The following is a 23744-nucleotide window of genomic DNA, read 5'->3' on the forward strand; positions in this document are numbered from 1 at the left end:
GTCATTGTCGGCCTCAGAGCCCCACGGTTTCCCCCCGCCCCCAACCGCTTCGCGCCCCAGGTCCCGGGGCATGTGCACTTCCAGCCCTGGCCAGCTCTGTGGGTCCGACGCAGCTGAGCTCGGAGGTCCTCTTGCCCCCGGGGCTCCCTAGGTCTCCAGGTACTCAGAGAGCCCCCGGGTCTCAGGCAGGAGGCCCAGGTGGACCAAGAGCCGGACCAGGAGGGCAGTGAGCCGCATAGATAGGGTCTCCAGCCTGGTGGGAGGCCAGAGGGGTCACAGGTTGGTGCGGGGCAGGTCTCAACCGCCTGCGCTGGGTGCCTGCCCCGCCCCCTCCCCTCCCCTCCCTCCTCCCCTCCCTCCTCCCCTCACCTCAGGGCCACTTCGAACTTGAACGTCTCCCAGATGACCCTGATGTGGCGCAGGAGGCTGCCACCGTAGAGGCTCTGGTAGGCGGCACCTGCCAGGCGGCTCCAGCCCCTGACCGCACTGCACAGACACACGGTCAGCCCGGCCCAGGCCCACGCCCGCCGCCGCTTCCCACCCCCCGGCATCCCGCCAGCCCGCACCCACCTCTTGGCCATGAGGAAGTAGCGGTCCACGGGGGTGCCCAGCGCGGCGTTGATGGCACGCACGGTGTTGATATTGCGCAGCACGAGCAGCATGGGCCGCGGCAGGGCCTTGAGCACCCCCATGATGCCCTCAAAGTGCTCCTGCGCCATGGTCTGCATGTAGGCCGCCTCCTCCCGGCTGAGCAGGTGGGAGCCCCACAGCTGCCCCAGGCGCACGGGCCGCTGCATGAGCACCTCGGAGAAGAGCAAGTAGTCTGGGGCGCGGGGCGGGCGGTGAGCCAGGACCGCGGGCCCCACAAGCCCCCACGCCGCACACCCCGGCCTCACCTCGCACCCCGAGCGCCTCTGCGTGTGTCCTCATGGCGGTGTCGTCCCTGAGAACGATGGCCCTCCACAGCTGGCACAGGGCTGAGCGGTCCCTGCGGGAGGCCGGCGATAAGGCCCAGGGACCAGGCCCTGCCCCGCAGCCCCTCCAGGCTCCCCGGCTTACTTCCTGTCCAGAAACTGGTAGAGCCCGTGGTCCAGCAGCACCAGCTGGGCCTTCCCGTCAGGGCCTTTCCGCACCAGAACTAGGGACACAGCGTGTCGGCTCGTGTCCCCTGTCCCCCGACTCCCACCCCCACCCCCGGGGACTTTTCCTACCATTGCCAGGGTGGGGGTCTGAGTGGATGAAGCCTGTATAAAATATCTGCTCCGCAAAAGCCTGGATGAGCTTCTCTGCGATCTGCGGAGAGAACGGGACCGGGCCACCGTCACCCTGTGCTTGGGGCGCACACGTGCCCGCCCACGCCCACACACTCATGCACAGGCACTCACATCCTTCACTGCCAGCCCCATGCACTTGATGGCCTCCACATCGCTGACCTTGCAGCCCTCGCAGAATTCAGCCGTCAGCACACGCTGGGAGAGAGCAAGTGGCTGAGCTCAGCAGGGCTGCGCGTTCCCACCCAGGAGGGGGCCCAGCCCACCTTGCTGGACGTGTCCCAGTGCACGCGGGGGACCACGATATAGCGCAAGTGCTGCAGCTCCCGGGCACAGCGCTCGGCATTTCGGCCCTCGTTCTCGAAGTCCAGCTCCTGGGCCAGGGTGCCCTTCAGGTCCTGGGGGCCACACGGGCAGCTGGGGGTCGAGGTTGGGGACCAGGCCACCCCAGCTCATAACATGCAGACCCTGCTTGCTCCAGCCTCTGGGCAGCGCTTACCTGGAGGACCCAGCTGAAGCCGAAGCTGGGGTGCATGAACTCGATGAGCTGGAGCAGGAGCTCCAGGGTGTGGATGTCGCCATGAAAGCGGTCCCGCAGATCGATGTACTGCACCTGCGTTGGGCGAGGGTGCAGGGAGGACCCAGGGCTGCCAGCACCGCCCCAGACCCCGCTGCGGTGCAGAGTGGGCCCCCACGCACCTTGACGGCCACCTCCGTGCCGTCGTGCAGCTTGGCTCGGTGCACCTGGGCCAGGCTCGCGGCGGCGATGGGCTGATAGTCGAACTCCTGAAAGAGCTTGTGGGGCAGGGCCTGGAAGTCCTCGAGGAACAGCTCGTCCACCTGGCAGGAGAGGGTTCTTGGAGCGGGGAGCGGGAAGGGGGGGAGGCGCTGCCAGAGCCCCCAGCCCAAGTGCAGGGCTCACCTCCTGGAACCTGCGCGTGAGGGCCCTGTCCTCCAGCACACGCAGAGTCCTGATATACTCCGGGGGCAGCAGGTGGTTGAAGGAGCACAGCCCCTGGCCCAGCTTCACGTAGAGGCCCCCATTGCTGATGGCCCCGGCGACCAGGGCATCAGCCGCCCGCTGGTGACATGCAGACATCACCTCCAAGTACCCCGGGCTGTTCTGACCATAGGCATGGAGGGAAGGGATGGGGGCGGGTGGGCAGGCACCTCCTTAGTGCCCCCAGCACCCACCCTCATCGAGCGTGTCACCGTCCCCCCTCTTCTCCCGCTGTGGCTAGGATGCAGGGACAAACCTCTTCCACCCCGTGCAGGACGACGTTTGCACACCACCAGTAGTCCAGGGAGATCTGTAGGCCTATCCTCAGAGACCTGTTGGCAGAGGCTGCCTTCAGCCCTTGGCAGGCACGGCACCTCAGAGCCGTCCCACCCCCGCGCCAAACCACCGGCCCGGAGCGAGCGTGCGGCAGGGGCTGCTGGGCTCCCAGGCTGGACCAGGAGGGAGAGGACAGGCTCTGGTGTGGCCCCCTTGCTCTTAACACTGCCAGCAGGGCAGTCTCAGCTCCCGCTCTACGCCACCCCTGTGCCCGAACGTGCGCCAACGAGCACCCAGCACAGACGGGAGGGGCGGGAGCTGGTGGGGGGGCGCTCCGGCCCGAAAGACCGGGCTTCTTTCTCACTGCTCTTATAGCACCTGAGACCTGTGCAGCGCTGATGGCTAATGAGCGGGCGGCTGTCACCAGCTCCCATGCTCAGACATGCCCTCGCCCCAGGCCCCTCTGCACCGCGCGCCCCGCCGAGCCCCCAGGCGCTCTCCATGTGTCCGTGGACAGCAGGGCTCCTGGTGCTCTCCACGGTCCTGGGGACCCGGGCCCCTCCCTACGTTGGCAAGGGTACTCACTCCCCGTGGCCCAGGCTATGGACAGGCCGCCCTGGGTCTGGAGAGGGAAGGAACCAGGGCTGAGTCCAGCCTCCAGCATCACAGACCGCAGACCCTCAAACCTTCATGGGAGGGGTGTAGGGCTCCTGTTCCTCAAGGAAGAAGCCCTGAGGGGACTGGGGCCCCTGGTCAAGCCAAACCTCTAACTTCTGCCTCCCACCTCCGGCACAGGAGGGTCAGAGTTGAAGGGCAGGAAGGAAAGGGCTGCTGGGTTCTGGACCGGTTTGCCTCCCTGCTAGGGTATATGCTACCCCCGCAGTCGCGGTGACCGAGCATGCCCGAGCAGAGTCAGAGGGCGGCCTGCGCCTTACGCGAGCGCGCCTTACGCGAGCGCGCCTTACGCGAGCGCGCCTTACGCGAGCGCGCCTTACGCGAGCGCGCCTTACGCGAGCGCGCCTTACGCGAGCGCGCCTTACGCGAGCGCGCCTTACGCGAGCGCGCCTTACGCGAGCGCGCCTTACGCGAGCGCGCCTTACGCGAGCGCGCCTTACGCGAGCGCGCCTTACGCGAGCGCGCCTTACGCGAGCCGCGCTGCACTCCACAAATGAAGGGCTCTGTCCCACTCACCCCCAGCCGGACCCAGGGAACAGACAGGACTCTGTGAAGAACAGAGCGCATGGTTGGCAGGGTGAGCAAGGACACAGGAATTCTCTGAGCTCCCTAGAGATACAAAGCGGGGGAGGGGGGCTTCCCTCCTTCCTGAATAATTCAGTCCAAAAGGGAATGCAAGGTCTGCAAAGGGGCGGGGGTGGTTGCTACACTCGGTGACTGATCAAATAAGTCACTAAATTATGGACAAGGGAAGCCAAGATTCTTCCAGCTGGAGAAGAGAGTAAATGAGAATGATCTCTGTCCTGGGAAGTATCTGTGTGTACAAGGTGTGGTGTGTACGGCTAGACACAGAGATGGACACGTGTGCGTGTGCGTGTGCACAGCCACACGTCCAAACAGCCCCTCGCTCTAGTCTACGGAAGGGCCTGGGAGCAGACCGCCCAGAGCAGTGAGCACACCAACATCCACGCCCTGGTCCTTAAGACCCTTCCTCCGGGGGCAGTGGCTCAGTCGTTAAGGGTCTGCCTTCGGCTCAGGTCATGATCCCGGGGTCCTGAGATCGAGCCCTGCATCGGGCTCCTGGCGCAGTGGAGAGTCTGTTTCTCCCTCTACTCTTCCCTCCCCTGCTTGTGCTCTCTCTCTCTCTAATAAATGAAATCTTAAAAAAAGAAAAAAAAAAGGAAATGCAATTGATTGGGGCACCTGGGTGGCTCAGTCGTTAAGCGTCTGCCTTCAGCTCAGGTCATGATCCCAGGGTCCTGGGATCGAGCCCCGCATCGGGCTCCCTGCTCGGCGGGAAGCCTGCTTCTCCCTCTCCCATTCCCCCTGCTTGTGTTCCCTCTCTCGCTGTGTCTCTGTCAAATAAATAAAAAATCTTAAAAAAAAAAAAAAAAAAAAAGACCCTTCTATGTTCCAAGGAACCAGGCTCCCAGGAGAATGGCTGAATCCAGGCCTGGGAAAGAACAAGATGAGCCTGGAGCATCTCCATGCAAGAAGGAATAAAATGGGGGCGCCTGGGTGGCTCAGTCGTTAAGCGTCTGCCTTCGGCTCAGGTCATGATCCCAGGGTCCTGGGATCGAGCCCCGCATCGGGCTCCCTGCTCCGCGGGAAGGCTGCCTCTCCCTCTCCCGCTCCCCCTGCTTGTGCTCCCTCTCTCGCTGTGTCTCTCTGTCAAAATAAATAAATAAAAAATCTTTAAAAAAAAAAAAAAAAAGAAGGAATAAAATGCTCCAGAGATGGAGACACTGCAAGAGGACTCGGGGTGGGAGTTAAAACAACTATTTGAAGATGTAATGGCAAAATCTAGGTTCACTATACAGTGTTTCCAACTCCGCTGTTTGAAATTTTTTACAATAAAATGTTAGAGATAAAAGGATCTACACCTGAAAGTAGTATTACATTGTATGTTAACTGGAATTTAAATAAAATCTTGGAAATAAAAAAAAGGATCACAAAGGCTAAACCCACAAAAACAACAACAAAATAACCGACATCAACAGAGAGCAATCCATACAATCAAATAAAAAATCCAGGGGCGCCTGGGTGGCTCAGTCGTTAAGCGTCTGCCTTTGGCTCAGGTCATGGTCCCAGGGTCCTGGGATAGAGCCCCTCATTGGGCTCCCTGCTCGGCGGGAAGCCTGCTTCTCCCTCTTCTGCTCCCCCTGCTGTGTTCCTGCTCTCACTATCTCTCTCTCTGTCAAATAAATAAATAAAATCTTTTAAAAAAATAAATAAATAAATAAATAATAAATCCTTAAGTCGAGACTGATACAAATAAATGGGGAGAAGAGAAAGTTTTCTTTTTTTTTTTTTTTAAAGATTTTATTTATTCATGAGAGACAGAGAGAGAGAGGCAGAGGGAGAAGCAGGTTTTCCGCTGAGCAGAGAGCCCAACTTGGGGCTCGATCCCAGGACCCTGGGATCATGACCTGAGCCGAAGGCAGACGCTTAACCACTGAGCCACCCAGGCGCCCCGAGAAAGTTTTCTTATAGTACAAGGGCAACTAACAGATGTGGCACAGCTGAACTAGAAAAACCACCATGTGGGGCCCCAGTAAGAATTAACTCACCGAAGGAGTCCTGGGGGCTGCTGAGCCAGTGGGCAGAAGGGCAACGGGAACCGACCCCAATGTCACTCCAAGACAAGGGACCCGGACAAGCCGCGCACCGCCCCGCGGGCGCAGAACATGACAAAATGCACCAACTGAATCCAACCACGAGCAAACCTCAGAGAAACCCAAATGGGGGGCCTTCTACAAAAGGGGGCAGCAACATTTTTCTTTACGAAGCCAGACGGTAAAGATTTTGGGCTTTCTGAGCCATATGGCCTCCCCTCTGCTGTCGCAGTGAGAGCAGCCCAGGTAACGTGCACAACGGACAAGACCAGGTCCAAGAAAGCTTATTTATCAAACGGGCAGCAGCCACGTTTGGCCACAGTCTGCTGACCCTCGCCGGTTTATAAGCCTCCCAGTGTGTCAAGGTCACGTGTAGTGAAGAATTAACTTCAGCCAGAAAGGCCCAGCCTTTGCCCCAGCTCCCGGCAGGTGGCCTCTGAAGGCCTGCGATCTCCCGAGTGACAGGAGTGTCTGGGATGGGTGATGGGCCCGGGCAGTGCATGCTGATGATGTGCTCAGATCGCCAGAGGTCAGCCCAGCCGGGGGAGGGAGGGAGACTGGAGGCAGCTCAGTCGGAGGCCAACGATTCAATCACGCCTAGAAGGAGACTCCCGTGGAAACCGTGCACACTGAAGCTCACAGAATGCCCGGACGGCACCGTGGCATGTCAGCGACAGGGCAGGAGTAAGGGTGTCACAGGTCTCTGAGGGCATGGAAACTCTGAATTTGGGGCTCTCCCGGGCCTCACCCTGTGCATCTCTTCCTTGGGTTCATTCTGATTTGTATCTTTTTTGCTATGATAACACCTTAATCCAGAGTACGGGACTTTCCTGAGTTCTGTGATTTGTCCTAGGGAACCATTGAAACTGATAGCCCTGGGCGGACATGGGGGTCTGGGGACCATGCCTGACCTCAAGTTTAGCCCTAAGAGCCAAGGAGACACGGGGGCACTGTTCTAGGTGGCAGGAAATTAGAGATGGGCCTGGTACGGGATCCTTGTGCTAAAAAGGTTATTTGCTGGGATGCTTGGTGACAGGTGGATGAGTTTAGGTAGTCAGAGGCTCATAACACACCCATGTCCTGATGGTGCTTATGGACGATGTCCTTGTTTAGGAAATACACCCCAGTTTGCAGGGACAATGGAACACACTGACAACTCATTTGTCTAATTCCTACAACTTTTCTGGACATGTGAAACGGTGTTCAAAAAAAAAAAAAAAAGCCCACAGGTTTCTGAGAAGTTAAAATTCAGTAAGGGGCGGGGTAAGAAAGCAAGGACTTGATGCAGACTTCCTACCGCCCATCTCTGAGCCTTCACACACACGTGATGTGTTCTGATCGCTCTCCTACAACAGAACGAGCTCCCGACTCCCTTGGTAGAGCCAGCCCCGACGTGCTCCCCACCTGTGCTCCGTCCTTGGGCTCCCGCACATACACTGACCCTGACTCTGGAGGCCCTGTGGTCACCCTGTGCCCAGCCTGCCTGTCCTGCAATGGCTGGGGTTTACAGCTGACAAGAACATGTTGGGAAAAGAATAGTTGTAGCTGCCTCCCTCCAATCCCAGCTCAGCCTCCGAAAGCAAGCTGTGAAAATACATTTTCTCAGGAAGGAAGCCGAGAAGGCAGGCGTGCCTGCGATGGGGCATCTGACACTGGGAGACCGCAGCACGTGTGAAGCGGACAGCGAGACAGGCCCAGACATGCCAAGTGTGCATTTCGGAAGCAGGCCGCATGGGGACCATCCCCACCAGTCCCACACAGTGGAGAGCCACAGAAGAAAAGACAGAGCCCACTCCAGGCTCTGCCTTCATCCACCTCAGGACTGGGAGACTGGACAACCCTACAGGACAGAGAACTCACTACCCAGAACCTGCCCAGGAGGGCAACGAGGTGCTTTAGGCAAACCTGACCACCGAGGGAGACAGGTGCGCAGGGGCGGGGCCGCCATCAAGGAGCTAAGAAGTGACCAGGCTGTCGTGTCCTCATAGCAGGAAGTGGTCAAGCATTCAGCCATCCACCCGACCATGGCCTCCACCAGCATAAATTTCAGGGAAGTTTCTGGCTAAGTGCCTGAAGGCCTTAGTAGTCCTAAGCCTCCCCCTGAGAGATGGACCCAGGTTTGAGAGGCTGCAGGTGCTCGGAGCTGCAGCCCCTGACCCCGCAGCCTCCTCAAGCCAGGAGGCTGAACCACCTCCCTGGGCAACCACGTGCACCCCCCAGTCCAGCCCAACAGTGCGTTTGGGTAGACTGAGGTTTCACTCAAAGCCAAGAGCTGGTTCTCAGGATTTCTTGGCTGTAGGATTCCTCCAACAGGAAGATCACCCCTACCCCCCAGAATCTTGCACTGGTAGATAAGGGAGTATGAAAAGGGCCTTCAGTTTAAGGCACCCTTAATATTAATGACCAGACACTATCCATCTCTAGACCAGTCCACTGGGACTGGAGGAGGGATGGCAGCCCTCCCCTCTGAGCCCCAGAGCCCTCTGGATGCCAACTCTCCTTGGGGGAGTGGAGGCGAGAAGAAAGAGGAAGAGGAGGAAGCAGCTTCCCGTCTGCCCACCAGCTGGCAGAAGCCTGACCAGCCCTCCTCCCTCCACTGGCCGAGGGTGATCTGAAGGGTCTTTAAGAGGCCACGTCTGGTGTGCTCGTTGGCACTACGACTACGTGGACCTGGCCGTCCTGGAATGTCTGGAAGGCAGCTTGGAAGTTTCAAGCAAAACCCTGCGGCCCCTCGCAGCCCCTCCCAGCCCCAGCTCCGGCTCCACACATCTCAGGACAGGCCTGGGCAGGGGAGAAAGCGCACCGTGCCCCCGCTCCTTCTACCTGCTGAAGCGCCCCACGCCGTCCACTACGAGCCTCATCCTTCTCTTCTCCTGAGGCTCTGCTGTGAAATAGCGGGCCCCAAGTAGCAGGGGTACCCCCAGCACCGTGGCAGAGAGCGCCTTCCTCCATAGGGGCCGGGATCTGAAGGACCTGGAGGGAGACAGAGGTGGATGGTGCGGGTCACTTCCCGTCTGCCCACCGGGCCGGGGCCCTGCGGGCCTCTGCTGCCCACAGCCCGAGGGGCACTCTCAGCCAGAACCTGGCCCACCCCAGGGAGCTGCACCTCTACCAGAAGCCCCTGCAGGCAACACCGGTTCCAGAGGCCCGAGCGGTCACTAGCGTGTTCCAAGTCACCTTGCCCGGGCCCCACAGATACCTTGGATGCCAGGCTCCAAGGGGCCAGTGAGCAAAGAAAGCAGCTCTTTGGCCTCACGGGAAGCAGCTCACGGGCAGAGCTGAGACCCTCACCGGACGAGGGCCTCCTATGCCATACGGAGTTACAAGCAGTCACCCAAGTGAACTGCCAAGGGCCAGGACGGCAGAGCTGCGCAAGGTGCACAGGTGACGGGGACGAAGGGAGAGCCCAACGGGAGCCTGGCATCTAGTCACACGCCTGCCCCAAGGTCACCAGGCAGCGAGTGCATGCTTGGGTAACTCACTGCGGCCCGCCAGGCCTGAGTCGAGCCTCCTGACGCTCCCCACCTCACTCCCTCGCTGTCTTGCCCACTGGCCTCAGGCCTGGAACCCTCCTACGTCCAGGTCTTGCTACTTCCCCCCCTTGTTTTGGCCCCATCCACAGCGGTCCCACCCTTCTTCACGGGTCTAGCCTCGGTGTGCTCATGCTGCTGCTGTCGGGGAGTCCTGGCCCAGGGGCGCCAGTCCCTGGCGGGGGCAGGGGGCTACCAACCCCAGGCCACCACACGGAGGAGCAGATGCATCTGTCTTGGGGGTGGAAGCACAGGAAGTCCAGCCTTGCGCCCCACAAGAGAGGTCTTCCATCCCTGCCTGGCAGGAGGCACGGGCCCTACAGGGCACCCGGGGCTGTGGAGAACTCACCAATTTGTGGGCAGGACCCTGAGGTTTCTCCTGGGGAGGGCAGGGGGGCACCGCCAGGGGTTCCGCCTGCTGTGCAGCAGGGCAGAGTGGAAGCTGCAGAGCTGTGACTGCAAAGGGAGCAAAAGGCACAGGGTCACACAGGCCCGGAGCCGAGGGGCAAGCCGTACCTCCCGGTACCCAAATATGCCATCAGCGCCTGTCAGCACTCGCAGGCCTGTGCTCGGGGCCAGGCCTACATGTTTGGTTCAGGAACGCAGGGACAATGCCACCTCTGGAGAGCAAGGCCGAGATCCAAGAATGACGCGAGAGAAGGCAAGCCTACCCCGTTTGCAGCAGGAGCTTCTGCCTCGAGGCACCACGACAGGTCATTAGAAGCGCCCACCGCTGTGCATCCCTTCCGGCCCCTCTCCTCCGGGCCCTGGGACCTCTCACTATTTGTCTGTTGCTCAGCCCACTAACCAGCAGCCTCAGGAAGTCATTCTGAATTTCCAAAGGAATGATCAATAATGCTTAATCACACAATCAGAAAGATGTCGCTCTCGGGTGGAAGACCAGAGGCAGTAAAAGGGACGCTGTGTCAGTGGTCGTTCTGAGAACGCCTGCTAGGACCCCAGCGGCGGAGACCTGGAGGAGGGCGGGGAAGGCCAAGTGGAAGACGTACCGCGGGGACGGCACAGCGCGCTGGTCACTCCAGTGACCACAGAAACATCATGGCTCTCCTACACTTACTGACGACCCTGGTCTCCCAATCTTATTTGAATTATGGGGTCTTAAGAGTTCCTCAACCACAAACTGCCAACTGCAAACTCTCTTTTTAGGGAAAAAAAAGTTATGCATAGTTCGTCATGACCCATGGCACAGATGTTAACATTTTTATCGTGAACCCTGGACCAAATAAAGGACTGACTTTCCAATCATTTTCTGGCCAAAACACACAGCCCTGAAGACAATCTCAAGGACTGCAAAACAACACAAAAGTCAAAGGAAAAGGTCCATGACCTATTGTCCCAAGAGGAGAACACAGGCTGACAGAAAACCTCTGCTCAGCAAGGCCACACACAGCGAGCACAGATCCTCAAGGAAACCCCCCAGAGGCGAGAAAGGCAGCGCAGGCAGACAGGAGGTGAGGACCAGTGGCAGGAAGAGCCCCTAGGCTTTCTGTGCAAGAGAGCAGGATAGCACAGCCCCCCCGCCCCCAGGCCCAGCCCTCTGGCCCGCGCAACCTGACTTGGCCACATGCACACAGCTATGCTGAGGCTCAGCAGCAGAAGAGGAAGCCCAGAGGATGGGCATCTGTGACCACAGGTATCTGGGGGATAGTTGCTCAGAACATTAGAGAGTGCCTGCAGCACGGCTGGTTCCACACTGGGATCCCAAGGGCTTGTGACAACAAGCAGGTGCGCCAGGAAGGAAAGCCCAGCCCACACCATACACTCGCCTCAGATGCATCTCTGTCCAGGCTCCGTCCGGCCCCTGCCTATTCTCTTCAAGGCCTTCAGCCCCCTCCCTTCCTGTACTCACCCGATTCCAACCTTCTACCACACATACCCATCACACAAACGCTGCCAGAGATGCCCTGTGTATGCAACCAGGGGCCACAGACAGATGCAGACAAAGCCAAGAAGACACAGGGACAGCATGGAGCACGAGGGAGGGAGGATCCTGCCACCTGGCAGGGAGTAGGACTTCCACGTGAACACCAGAGAGGGTCTTCTATACAGAGAATGTGGACTCAGTAGAGGCCTGAAGCCAGGAGAGCACAGGGCATTTCTGGGGAGAGGCCTATGTGAAAGGCTGGAAAACATACTGTATGCTCATAGGTGGGGGGTTGTCCAAAAAGAGTGGGCAGCGAAGTGAGCTGGAGTCAGGCAGAGCATCCCGAGGGGCCCTGGGGTTTTCCTGCAGGGAGGGGGCACTACTCTGGGGAGGTCAGTCCAGGAGGAGGGTGCTGGGTGATGGAGCCCAGTGGATTCAAGGCAAGTGTGAGGAACTGGCAAGATGGCCCAAGGCTGGTGCCTGAGAGCCAGGGAGTGCTTCGATGCGTCACACACCGGCTGCCTGGAACTCTGGCCAGTGAGGGCTGTGCTGTGATTCTGACCTCAAGGAGACTGCAAGCCCGCTGAGTAAGAACTGACAACAGCCACCAGCCGCCAGCCAGTGGAGCTCAGCACTCACGGTCAGTGGCCCTGAGCAAGTCCAACAAGTGGCTCCAGGGTGCGGGGCATCCTCTAAACAGCCTGGCCCCTTCGGAAAGTCATTAGGATTCATGAGTTGGGAACACTGGTGCTGGGCACAGCCGTTAATCAATTCTCTGCTCTATAAATATTTGCAGGGATGCCTGGGTGGCTCAGGCATTAAGCGTCTGCCTTCAGCTCGGGTCGTGATCCTGGGGTCCTAGGATCAAGCCCCGAATCGGCTCCCTGCTCCGCGGGAAGCCTGCTTCTCCCTCTCGCACTCCCCCTGCTTGTGTTCCCTCTCTCGCTGTGTCTCTGTCAAATCAATAAATAAAACCTTTAAAAATAAATATTTGCAAAATTTTTTAAAGATTTATTTATTTGAGAGAGAGAGAGCAAGCAGAGGGAGACAAGGAGACTCCCCACTGAGCGAGGAGCCCGACATGGGACTCGATCCCATGACCCTTAGATCATGACCTGAGCCGAAATCAAGAATTAGACGCTTACTACCTTCAGCTCGGGTCATGATCCCGGGAGTCCTGGGATGAGTCCCAAGTCGGGCTCGCTGCTCAGCGGGGAGTCTGCTTCTCCAGCTCCCTCTGTCCCTCCCCCCACTTGTGCGAGTTCTCTCTCAAAAAAAAAAAGAATCGGACACTTAGCCAACTGAGCCACCCAGGCACTCCAATATTTGCAATTTTTTATAACAATAAGTTAAAAAACAATCACAGGAAAAAAGTGGGAAGACTGTTGTAGACTGGGAGGCTAGACAGACAAGACACCCAGGCGCACCTCAAGCGGCAGGAAAGCTCCTATAAACACAGTCCTGGGACAACAAGCTAGTCGGAATACAACAGACATTCAGGAATTACTGTTCACACTCCTAGGCACGATTAAGTTAAGTGAGAATGATGTTTAGGGGATGCATGTTGACATGTTTAGAGATTGTGTCAAAATGTCTGCAACTTATGGGCGCCTGGGGTGCTCAGTCGTTAAACGTCTGCCTTCGGCTCAGGTCATGATCCCAGGGTCCTGGGATCTAGCCCCGCATCGGGCTCCCTGCTCCGCGGGAAGCCTGCTTCTCCCTCTCCCACTCCCCCTGCTTGTGTTCCCTCTCTCGCTGTCTCTCTCTCTGTCAAATAAATAAATAAAAAATCTTTAAAAAAAAAGTCTGCAACTTACTTTCAAATGGTCCAATGACAACAAAATGCATGGTTTCAAACAGAAATAGGAACAACTAGAGCAGATATTCATAATGGGTGGATCTAGGTGGTGGGTATCGGGACAGTTAACTATGTAGGACCATTCTGTCAGCTTGTCCCTGTATTTGAACGTTCTCATGATCAGAGTGGCAGGCATCTGCTATGCTCTTCCAAGTCCCAGTCAGGAAGGTGGCGCTGTTTTATTATCCTATTGTTTCCTTTATAAATTTGCAATCACATACAAAGCTTTATAAAGTTACATAAATGACTAAACTGTGAATCCCTTACCTAATATAGTTTAATATAGATAATTACTTTTACTGCCTCCCCCAGTTGCAAATACTTTACTACACTTTACTACACTTTACTACTGCAAATACTTTACTACTTCCTTTTATATTATTGTCATGCATTTTTAAGTTGTTTTTGGTTTTTTGTTGTTTTTTGTTTGTTTTTGAGAGGGAGAGAAAGAGGGAGGGTGTGGAAGGGGCAGAGGGAGAGGGAAAGAATCTTAAGCAGGATCCATGCCCAGCACAGAGCCTGACATGGGGCTCGATCTCACCACTCTGAGATTATGACCTGAGCCAAAATCAAGTCAGATGGTCAACCAACTGAGCCACCCAGGCGCCCCTATTTTAAGTTTTTATTTTACTTCCAGCATAGTTAACATACAGTGATTCAACACTCACACACATCCCCTGGTGCTCATCACAAGTGCACTCCTTGATCCCCACCACCTGTTTCCCATCCTTCCATCCTCCTCCCCTCTGGGGACCATCCATTCACTATATTTAAGAGTCTGTTTCTTGCTTTGTCTCTTGTTTTTTCCTTTGCTCATTTGTTTCTTAAATTCCACATATGAGCAACATCATATGGTATTTGTCTTTCTCTGACTTGCTTTGCTTAGCATTATTACTCTTTTAGCTCCATCCATGTTGTTGCAAATACCAAGATTTCATTCCTTTTGATGGCTGAATAATATTCCATTGTATATATACCACCTCTTCATCCATCATCAGTAGATGGACACTTGGACTGCTTCCATAGTTGGGCTCTTGTTGATAGTGGTGCTATAAACCAAGAGGTACGTGTATCCCTTCGAATTAGTGTTTTTCTATTTTTTGGATAAATAGCTAGTAGTGCAATTGCTGGGTCGTAGGGCAGCTCTATTTTTAACTTTTTGAGGAACCTCCATACTGTTCTCCAGAGTGGCTACATCAGCTTGCATTCCCACCAGCAGTGTAAGAGGGTTCCTTCTTCTCCATATCCTAGGAAGGTGGCATTTTGAAGATGAGGCAGCTAGGGCAGGGCAGGGCAGGGGTACTCACCAGGGGCAACCGTGTGCCCAGGACATCTGGCATTGTCTGGAGACACTCTTAGTTGTCACAACCTGGGAAAAGGGGTGCTCTTAGCATTGAACGGGTGGAGGTCAGGGACACTGCCCAACACCAGACAGTGCCCAGGATGGCCCTGCCCTAGAGACTCAGGTAGACTCAAGGCTGAGAGGGGGCAGACTATGAACACAGACTGCTGAGCCTGGAATTGGATTGCAGGCTCCAGCAAGTACTAGCTGTGCAGTGAGAGCAAGCTACCTCCCTCCCTGCACCTCAGTTTCACTGTCTATAAAACAAGGACCACTGTACTGTTCATGTATGGGTCAAGCGAACATTTGCAAAGCCCTCCGCACTGCGCCCAGCCCACACGACAGACCAGGCAGATGGGCATGCTGAGGTCATTCTGGGGTCAAGGAGCAGCTACTCTCCACAGCCCTCCTGCTCACTGTGCCATGCCACCTGCTGGTCCCCATGCCCTTACTCTCCTGCCAACAGCCCTGCCCCCAGGAGTCCGCTCCACCTAACATGAAGAAGTACATACTTGCTAGATAAATTGAACTATTTATGTTAACAGATCATCAGCTTCCCACAGCTTTTTCAGGAGAAAAAAAATAGCACTTAGTCCAGAAGATAAAAGAGACTAATTCCAACATAAAACTTGGAGATAGGTTACATATAGAATATGAAGAAATGCTTCACTTAACAGGAGCAGAAGGGCAGGAGCGAGTGAAAGGACAGCAAGGTTTGCTGCAAAGTTCCAGTGGTGTTCATGGATTCAGAAGCACCACCACCGCAGACAAAGAAGGAAAATGGCCAAAGCTGACAGACAATGATTATTCGGAGACATTAGCATTGAAAGGAAAGGAAAAAGGAAAGGAAAATGGAAAGGAAAAAGGAAAGGAAAGATTTATGAGCTATTCTAGCCAATAAACTGGAGGAGCAGAAAGGCCTCATGAATCGGAGCCTGCGAGCACCAAGGCCAAAGCAAGGGATGGCAGGGAATGTAAGTATCAGAGCCCAGGCATGGCTGCCCCAAGACTGCAGGCTAAACCCAGCATCACAAGAGCCCCAGACCCTCCAGATGCCCATGAGGGCTGAGCAGGAGGGGCTACACTCGTGTTCTTTCACAGAGGAGCATGCTAACTCTGAATTATTTTACACTAAAGCACAAGGCCCTGGCTGTACCCAAGCCTCAGAGGGGGCAAGGCCAGAAAGGTAACCGCCCCTGGCCGCAGCTCCCCAGTACGTTTCTGCTTTCTCAGATGCCGTTGCAGCAGTAAGGACTCGGGCTGCATCTCATCATTCCCCAATTCATTCCCCAGCGGTGAGTGACTCTCCACTCACACTCCCATAACAAAGGTCCCTCTGGTAGAACCTGGACAGCCCACACAGCACCAGGCCCAGGTGCCTGCAATGCCCTTCGCCAGACCCTAATCCCCCAGTCCTGTCTCTCACCCCCCCATCCGCCTCTGCAAGTGGTACACGCCTCTCCCACTATCCTTATCACACCGGAGTGTGACTGTTAGTCTCTGCTCCCCCACCAGACTGTGCAGGGTCCACCTCTCAATCATCTCTGTGCTTCTAGGATCTAGTGCGGTGCTTGTTAGATAAAGCAGGAACTCCATGAAGGCTTGCTGAATTGAGATAAATGGTGACAGAATGAACCAGAACCCCACACGGCCCAACCCTGGATGCTAGGTGAGCAATATGAAGAAGGCCACAGTCAGGTAAGAGATGGCAGCAGCCCTTGCAGCAGGCTGGCTCTGCACAGGACTCCAAGGATGAGGCCTCATGCTGACAACTCCAAAGCCCCCACCACAGTCCACAGGCCCATTCAAGACCTGGCTCCTTCCAGTCTGGGATGGCCAGTGCTCCTCAAACTATCCCCATCATCCAAGAGACATCCCCGAGGCCCAAAGAAGTCAGATGACTATAAATATGGGACAGAACTTGTAGCCAAATCTTCCAGGAACCAGTCCAGGGCAATTTCCAGCACATTACATATAACTCAAATCACACCCAGAGCTTAAGCACCAGAACATGCCAGCAAACAGGCAAAGAGAGAGCTGTGGATCGCCAGGCTGCTCCCCCAGGCACCAGTGCCTTCTCACCAGGAGGACTACATGCCCTGGCTTGCCTGGGACAGCCCTAGCCTACACTTGTCTCTGCACCCACCACCTCAAAGCCTTCCAGTTTGGACGAGATGAAATGGGCCTTCTCTACCCCAGTCTCTCATGCTTTTTTTTAAAAGATTTTATTTATTTGACAGAGAAAGACAGAGCGAGAGAGGGAACACAAGCAGGGGGAGTGGGAGAGGGAGAAGCAGGCTTCCCGCAGAGCAGGGAGCCCGACGCGGGGCTCGATCCCAGGACCCCGGGATCATGACCTGAGCCGAAGGCAGATGCTTCACCGACTGAGCCAACCACGAGCCCCAAGTCACTATATTTTATTTTTTTTAAGATTTTATTTATTTATTTGAGAGAGAGAGAGAGACAGCGAGAGAGGGAACACAAGCAGGGGGAGTGGGGGAGGGAGAAGCAGGCTTCCCGCGGAGCAGGGAGCCCGATGCGGGGCTCCATCCCGGGACTCCGGGATCATGACCTGAGCCGAAGGCAGACGCTTAACGACTGAGCCCCCCATGCGCCCCCTTCTCATGCTTTCTTAGAGTGTGTGCACAGCCCACCTGCGGAAACAGAGCGCTCATCTGGAACTCAGCTAACAACCTATAAAGCAGGGAGGGAAAAAAGGCTCTGAGTAGTGAGACTCAAATAGACATTACAAAGGTCACCAACAGGCCGAGCTACCCGCTTCCCTGCCACCCTGTCGATTAGCTAGAGCACATTAGGGGTTGAAAGGTCATTGCAGGCAACCCAGCCCACAGCACTAAGGAGCACCCGCTGCATCTCATGATGAGGCCCAAGCCAGAAGAACTACAGAGGTGACAAGAACCACGCCTGTTTCCTGGCAGGGTCAACCACCCTGTGTACTTAAACAGGAGAGGAATCCAAGGCACAGAAATGTTCCCACAGGTAGGAAGTGAGCCTAGGAATCTGGGCCCACGAGAGGTGGCCTAGAGGACCATGAATACCCTGCCCTTTTCTTTTCCAAGGGTCTATGACCCTCTTGGCACCAGTCAGGTCTCAGAGGCTTACTGGGCTCTGCTCCACTTACCAGATGTGAGCAGCTCCTCATCAGAAGCTAAAACCTGCCTGCCCACTCCTTAGGGCGGTTGGGAGGATTAAGTGACCCGAATATGTGCAGACACTTTGTGAGCTGTAAAGTGCTGAGCTAAAGGCCAATTCAGCGCCTGTCTGCCTGGCTCTCACACTGCCTCTGCCGCATCTCGATCCATAAAACACCCTTGTGGAAGGCAGGCTCATTGCAAGTCACAAAAATGAACAGAAATGCATCTGCACCTAAGTTGAAAACCCAAAAGACTCCACTCAGAACTTCCAGAACTCATACAGGAATTCAGCAACGTAGCAGGATATTAAGTCAATGCACAGAAATCAGCTGCATTTTATACACTAACAATGACACAGAAAAAAGAGAAATTAAGGAATCGATCCCATTTACAATTGCACCCCAAACCATAAGATACCTGAGAATAAATCTAACCAAAGACGTAAAGAATCTGTACTCAGAAAACTATAGAACATTCATGAAAGAAATTGAGAAAGACACAAGGAAATGGAAAAACGTTCCATGCTCCTGGATTGGAAGAACAAAGATTGTGAAAATGTCTATGCTACCCAGAGCAATCTACACATTCAATGCAATTCCCATCAAAATACCATCCCCTTTTTTCAAAGAAATGGAACAAATAATCCTAAAATTTGTATGGAACCAGAAAAGACCCCAAATAGCCAGAGGAATGTTGAAAAAGAAAAGCAAAGCCGGCGGCATCACAATTCCGGACTTCCAGCTCTATTACAAAGCTGTCATCATCAAGACAGTCTGGTACTGGCACAAAAACAGGCACATGGATCAATGGAACAGACTAGAGAGCCCAGAAATGGACACTCAACTCTATGGTCAACTCATCTTTGGCAAAGCAGGAAAGAATGTCCAATGGAACAAAGACAGTGTCTTCAACAAATGGTGTTGGGAACATTGGATAGCCACATGCAGAAGAATGAAACTGGACCATTTCCTTACACCACACACAAAAATAAACTCAAAATGGATGAAAGACCTCAATGTGAGACAGGAATCCATGAATCCTACAGAACACAGGCAGTAACCTCTTTGGCCTTGGCCGCAGCCACTTCTTGCTAGACACGTCTCCAAAGGCAAGGGAAGCAAGGGCAAAAATGAACTACTGGGACTTCATCAAGATAAAAAGCTTTTGCACAGCAAAGGAAACAGTCGACAAAACTAAAAGGCAACCCACGGAAGGGGAGAAGATATTTGCAAGTGTCTTTTTTTTTCCCCAGTTTTTTTTTTTGAAGATTTTATTTATTTATTTATTTTGATACAGAGCACAAAGCACAAGTAGGCAGAGAGGCAGGCAGAGGGAGAGAGAGAGAGAAGCAGGCTCCCCACTGAGCAGGGAGCCTGACATGGGGCTCGATCCCGGGACCCTGGGATCATGCCTGTGCCGAAGGCAGCCACTTAACTGGGCCACCCAGGTGCCCCTATGCAAATGTCTTATCAGATAAAAGGCTAGTATCCGAGATCTATAAAGAACTTCTCAAACTCAACACCCAAAGAACAAAGAATCCAGTGAAGAAACAGGCAGAAGACATGAACAAATACTTCTCCAAAGAACACATCCAAATGGACAACAGACACATGAAAAAGAGCTCCACATCACTTGCCATCAGGGAAATACAAATCAAAACCTCAATGAGATACCACCTCACACCAGTCAGGATGGCTAAAATTAACAAGTCAGGAAACGACAGATGTTGGCGAGGATGCGGAGAAAGGGGAACCCTCCTACACTGTTGGTGGGAATGCAAGCTGGTGCAGCCACTCTGGAAAACAGTATGGAGGCGCCTCAGAAAGTTGAAAATAGAGCTACCCTACAACCCAGCAATTGCACTACTTGGTATTTACCCCAAAGATACAAATGTAGGGATCCGAAGGGGTACGTGCACCCCGATGTTTATAGCAGCAATGTCCACAATAGCCAAACTGTGGAAAGAGCCAAGATGTCCATCGACAGATGAATGGATAAAGAAGATGTGGTCCATATATACAATGGAGTATTATGCAGCCGTCAGAAAGGATGAACACCTACCATTTGCAACGATGTGGATGGAACTGGAGGGTATTATGATAAGTGAAATAAGTCAAGCAGAGAAGGACAATTATCATATGATCTCACCAATATGTGGAATTTAAGAAACAAAACAGAGGATCATAGGGGAAGGGAGGGAAAAAGGAAACAAGAAAACCAGAGAGGGAGACAAACCATAAGAGACTCTTAATCTCAGGAAACGAACAGGGTTGCTGGAGGGGAGGGGGGGCCAGGGGATGGGGTACCTGGGGGATGGGCATGAAGGAGGGCACGTGATGGAATCAGCACCGAGTGTTGTATAAGACTGATGAATCACTGACCTCTACCTCTGAAACCAATAATATGCTATATGTTAATTAAATCTAAATTAAAAAAAAAAAAAGAAACGCATCCATATTGTTCATATCTAACCCTACAAGGCTAGGCTTACTAGAAAAATACAAGCCCTGTAGAAAGCTCCAAGTTGAAAATGCTGATAAACCCTCTCAGTCTCTTCAGCTCTAAACCCTATGACGAAAAGGATGGATTCCTGGGGCCAGAGTGGGTGAGAGCGGGGTCAGTGGTTATGACCCCAGGTTTAAAAGGGTCTGATCCTGGGGCGCCCGGGTGGCTCAGTCGTTAAGCGTCTGCCTTCGGCTCGGGTCATGGTCCCAGGATCCCGGGATCGAGCCCCGCGTCGGGCTCCCTGCTCGGCGGGAAGCCTGCGTCGCCCTCTTCCATTCCCCCCTGCCTGTGTTCCCTCTCTTGCTGTGTCTCTCTCTCTGTCAAATAAATAGGTAAAATCTTTTTTTTTTTTTTAAGATTTTATTTATTTATTTGAGAGAGAGAATGAGATAGAGAGCATGAGAGGGAGGAGGGGCAGAGGGAGAAGCAGACTCCCTGCCGAGCAGGGAGCCCGACGCGGGACTCGATCCCGGGGCTCCGGGATCATGACCTGAGCCGAAGGCAGTCGCTTAACCGACTGAGCCACCCAGGCGCCCTAAATAGGTAAAATCTTAAAAAAAAAAGAGCGCTGATCCTAAGTGCAGATACACCAACACGGGAGGCCCCGCTGAGAAACAACGGGAGGAGCAGGACCCCTTCCAGGGGCTGGGAGGACAGCGCAGGATCGGGCAGGTTTCCGGGGCCGCAGGCGGGAGCCCGGCCCCAGGCCGCCGCCCCCACGCCCCAGTCCTTCCTCGGCTCGGACGCCCGGCCGCAGGTGTCCGCCAGGGTGACGTGCGGCGCGCCGGAGACCAGGGCAGAGCGAGCCGGCAGCAGGGGCCTCCGCACGCGTGCGGCAGGGAGGCTCGACGGTCAGGGCCTGGGTCGCCTCCGCGAAGAACCGGACGCCCGCGCCCAAGAGCGCCGCCGGCCCCTGGCGCGGCCCCGGACGCGGCCCCGGACGGGGCGGCTCGGGGCGGCCCCGGGGCTCCGACGGGCGCTGACGGGGCCGTGGGGGCGGCGCCCGGCCACGCCGGGCTGCGAACTCACCGGCCGCCACATCCTCCAGGCCGCCGCGCCGCTCCCGCTCCCGCTCCGGCGCCCGCCGGCCGCACGCCCCCGTCTCCCGGCCCAGCAGCCCCTGCGGGGCGGGGGCTCAGTGCGCACGCGCGCCCCCGGAGGCCACGCCCGAGCGTGCCCGCGTCCGCGCTGGCGCAGCGCCCCCTGGCGGCCGCCGCAGCCTAGCTTTAGGGCTAGGGCAGCGCGCCGCGTCGGCTCCGCCGGGCGACTCCGGGGCTGCTCCCGCCGAATGCAAGCTCAGAGCATGGGCGGACGCGGGAGGGAGGGTGGCCGGCGGGACACTGCTCTGAGAGCTGGAGCCGGACCGGTGCGGCGGGGAGGGGCTCAACACTTAGGAGCCGCCGGCTAGGGTGAATCTCTTTCCCTGCTTCGCGGCTCGCTTTCCGCGCTACAAAACGAGGTCCGAGCTCCTTGTTCCCGGGTCGAAGCCGGGGATACTGTGGGCCTGCTGTGTGCCGGGCGTCGTGGAAGGCGGACCGTCGGGAGCGACGCCCTGAGTGGTGCTCACAGGGCCGGCGAGACCCACGGGAAGGCTTCCTCCCCCGCACGGGCCTGCCAGCCCGCCCGGGCGGCAGGGCAGGACCCGTCCGCTCCTCTCGGAGGCCCTCCCCGCCCGCGCCAAGCCCCCGTCTCTACTTCTCTCACCGGCCAGGGGAGCACCGCCCGCTCCGGGTTCTCTCCGCTCCCCGGAACCCCAGCCTGCTCAGCCTCCTTCCGGCATCGGCCCCCGCGCTCGCTCGGCGCCGCGCCCCTGCGGGCCCCTCCCTCCAGGAGCCCCGCCCCTGGGGGTCGGGCCGCGGTCTGCAGGGGCCCTCTTGCGGCAGCCCTGGGCCTCGTGTCCCCCACTCCGCACTTGCCAAGTCCCCCACCTGCGTGGGCTGCCCCAGGAGCTTTCTCCACTCAGGCTGGTCCCACCCGGCAGCTCTCCTGTCAGCTCCTCCCCACCCTCCCTCCAGGTTCCTTTGGTCCCGCATGGCCCCCCCGCCCCCACTCGGCTCCTCCCTGCCCACGTGGTTTCTCCTGCTCCCGCAAGGGCAGCCCAGTGGTCCCTGCAGATTGTCCCTTACGCCGGGCCCAGGTGAAGCCAGCGTCTCCTGTCGTGAAACGCACCACCCCAGGCCTCTTCGGCTACAGCTCAGTGCCCAGAATCACCTTGTTCCCATCACCCGCCTTGTAACAGAAGCTGGGCTCCATACTCTGGCTGAATGCAGACGGCTGTCCTCACTGTTTTTTTGCCTGCCTTATCTTCACAGCCCTGTCCCTGGAGTCCGGGCTAGGGCCTGACAGTGGACCTTGAGCCCCTCCCAAGGCCAGGCTTTCTGGAATGTTCCCAGTTGCATACATTGAGCCTCCTCACCTAGCCCCATAATGTTTATTGAAACCAGTCCAGGAGATAGTGTAGGCCACATAACAATGCTTCTAAAGTGTCTGGGAGGTGACACCAGCAAGGCTGAGAATGGCAGCATGAGCCCAGACACAGACACTGCTGAAAGCCTGGGCCACCTGCCTGGGGCTGGGAACGGGGGAGGGGCTTTCTTGTCCACTTTTGGGAAAAAGTACAGCCGGTTCCCTCTCCCCAAACTCACAAAGGAATGGACTCTGTTCTACTGCCACATCAAAGGACCCTAGTACTGACTGGGGCTCCTGTCCCAGGTACAGGCCCCTGGACTGAAGGGGGGGCATCTACCCCTGGTGGTGCTATGTGAAGTCAGTTCCCCAAAACTGAGATGGCCGGGCCCCAGGAGCACCAAGAAAACCTTCCCCCAAGTGACCACTATTCCTGGTCCATGCAAACCCCAGACACAGTCCACTGCAGTGCTGCCCAGTCAGTCCCCCACTCCCAAGTACATCTCCCAAATCTCCCAGCACCCCTGTGTTCCCAAGCCCATGAATCTACTAAACTGTTGTTTCTTAAAAAGGAAGTGTGGGGCGCCTGGGTGGCTCAGTATTAAGTGTCCTGAGGGTCCTGGGCTCGACCCCTGCGTTGGGCTCCCTGCTCAGCAGAGAGACTGCTTCTCCCTCTCCTCCGCATTCATGCTCTCGCTATCTCTGTCTCTCTCAAATAAATAAATAAAATATTTTTTAAAAAATGGAAGTATGTATTTACTAAGAAGCACGATTTCTCACACAACATAAAATGAACATGTGCGTGGGGACTAAACAATGTCCCTGCAAAAGATATGTCCAAGTTCTAACCTCTGCAGCTTGTGATGTGACTTTATTTGGAAATAGAGTTGTTACACATGTAATTGAATTAAAGTTCTCTGGATGAGACCATCCTGGAGGAGGATAGCCCTAATTCTAGTGGCTGGTGTCCTTATACGAGAAGAAAGAGACCTGAGACACAGAGGAAAAGCCAATGTGGAGGCAGAGGTATAGACAGAGTGATGTGGCCACATGCCCAGGGACATACAGGATGGCGAGCACCACCAGAAGCGTGAAAGGGCCTTGGAGCAGGGTTTCCCTCAGAGCCTTCAGGAGCCAGCCCTGCCAACACCTTGATTTCAGATCTCTGGCCTCCAGCACTCTAACGGAATAAATTTCTGTCATTGTAAGCCACCAAGTTTGTGGTA

At 55.7% G+C, this 23744-nt stretch overlaps 1 protein-coding gene across 5 annotated transcripts; it reads right to left on the bottom strand.

The window, feature by feature from the left end:
• Window position 1: 1 nt before the first annotated feature.
• ADCK5 (aarF domain containing kinase 5) lies at window positions 2-22160 on the bottom strand. Of its 5 annotated transcripts, XM_064587676.1 has the most exons (16): window positions 21142-21243; window positions 14418-14479; window positions 9717-9823; window positions 8661-8810; window positions 2528-2603; window positions 2194-2394; window positions 1971-2111; window positions 1771-1884; window positions 1538-1669; window positions 1386-1469; window positions 1212-1293; window positions 1060-1138; window positions 897-988; window positions 571-823; window positions 370-486; window positions 2-253 (listed from the first exon to the last, which is right to left on the bottom strand). In XM_064587676.1, exons 2-16 carry the CDS (start codon window positions 14448-14450, stop codon window positions 148-150), a joined length of 1767 nt encoding a protein of 588 aa, XP_064443746.1. In that variant the 5' UTR covers window positions 14451-14479; window positions 21142-21243; the 3' UTR covers window positions 2-147. The 5 variants fall into 5 exon arrangements, with proteins under 5 accessions (XP_064443746.1, XP_064443745.1, XP_045751634.1 ...); XM_064587675.1 differs by lacking the exons at window positions 14418-14479; window positions 21142-21243 and adding an exon at window positions 22041-22160; XM_045895678.3 differs by lacking the exon at window positions 14418-14479 and having other exon boundaries at window positions 21142-21407.
• Between the last annotated feature and the right edge of the window lie 1584 nt (window positions 22161-23744).

Source organism: Mirounga angustirostris, unplaced genomic scaffold, assembly GCF_029215605.1.
Source record: "Mirounga angustirostris isolate CCGP_5_RB_7025 unplaced genomic scaffold, mMirAng1.0.hap1 SCAF_4, whole genome shotgun sequence".
Lineage (NCBI taxonomy): Eukaryota > Metazoa > Chordata > Mammalia > Carnivora > Phocidae > Mirounga > Mirounga angustirostris.

What these genes read in the sequence shown, in the direction of transcription:
- ADCK5 (XM_064587675.1), bottom strand. Translation starts at nt 22,145, where the DNA reads ATGCGGGACCAAAGGAACCTGGAGGGAGGGTGGGGAGGAGCTGACAGG. An exon ending in TCACGCGCAGGTTCCAGGAG is followed by an intron (nt 2,112 to 2,193) that starts GTGAGCCCTGCA and finishes CTCTCCTGCCAG; the next exon opens with GTGGACGAGCTGTTCCTCGA. An exon ending in ACTGGGACACGTCCAGCAAG is followed by an intron (nt 1,470 to 1,537) that starts GTGGGCTGGGCC and finishes GCTCTCTCCCAG; the next exon opens with CGTGTGCTGACGGCTGAATT.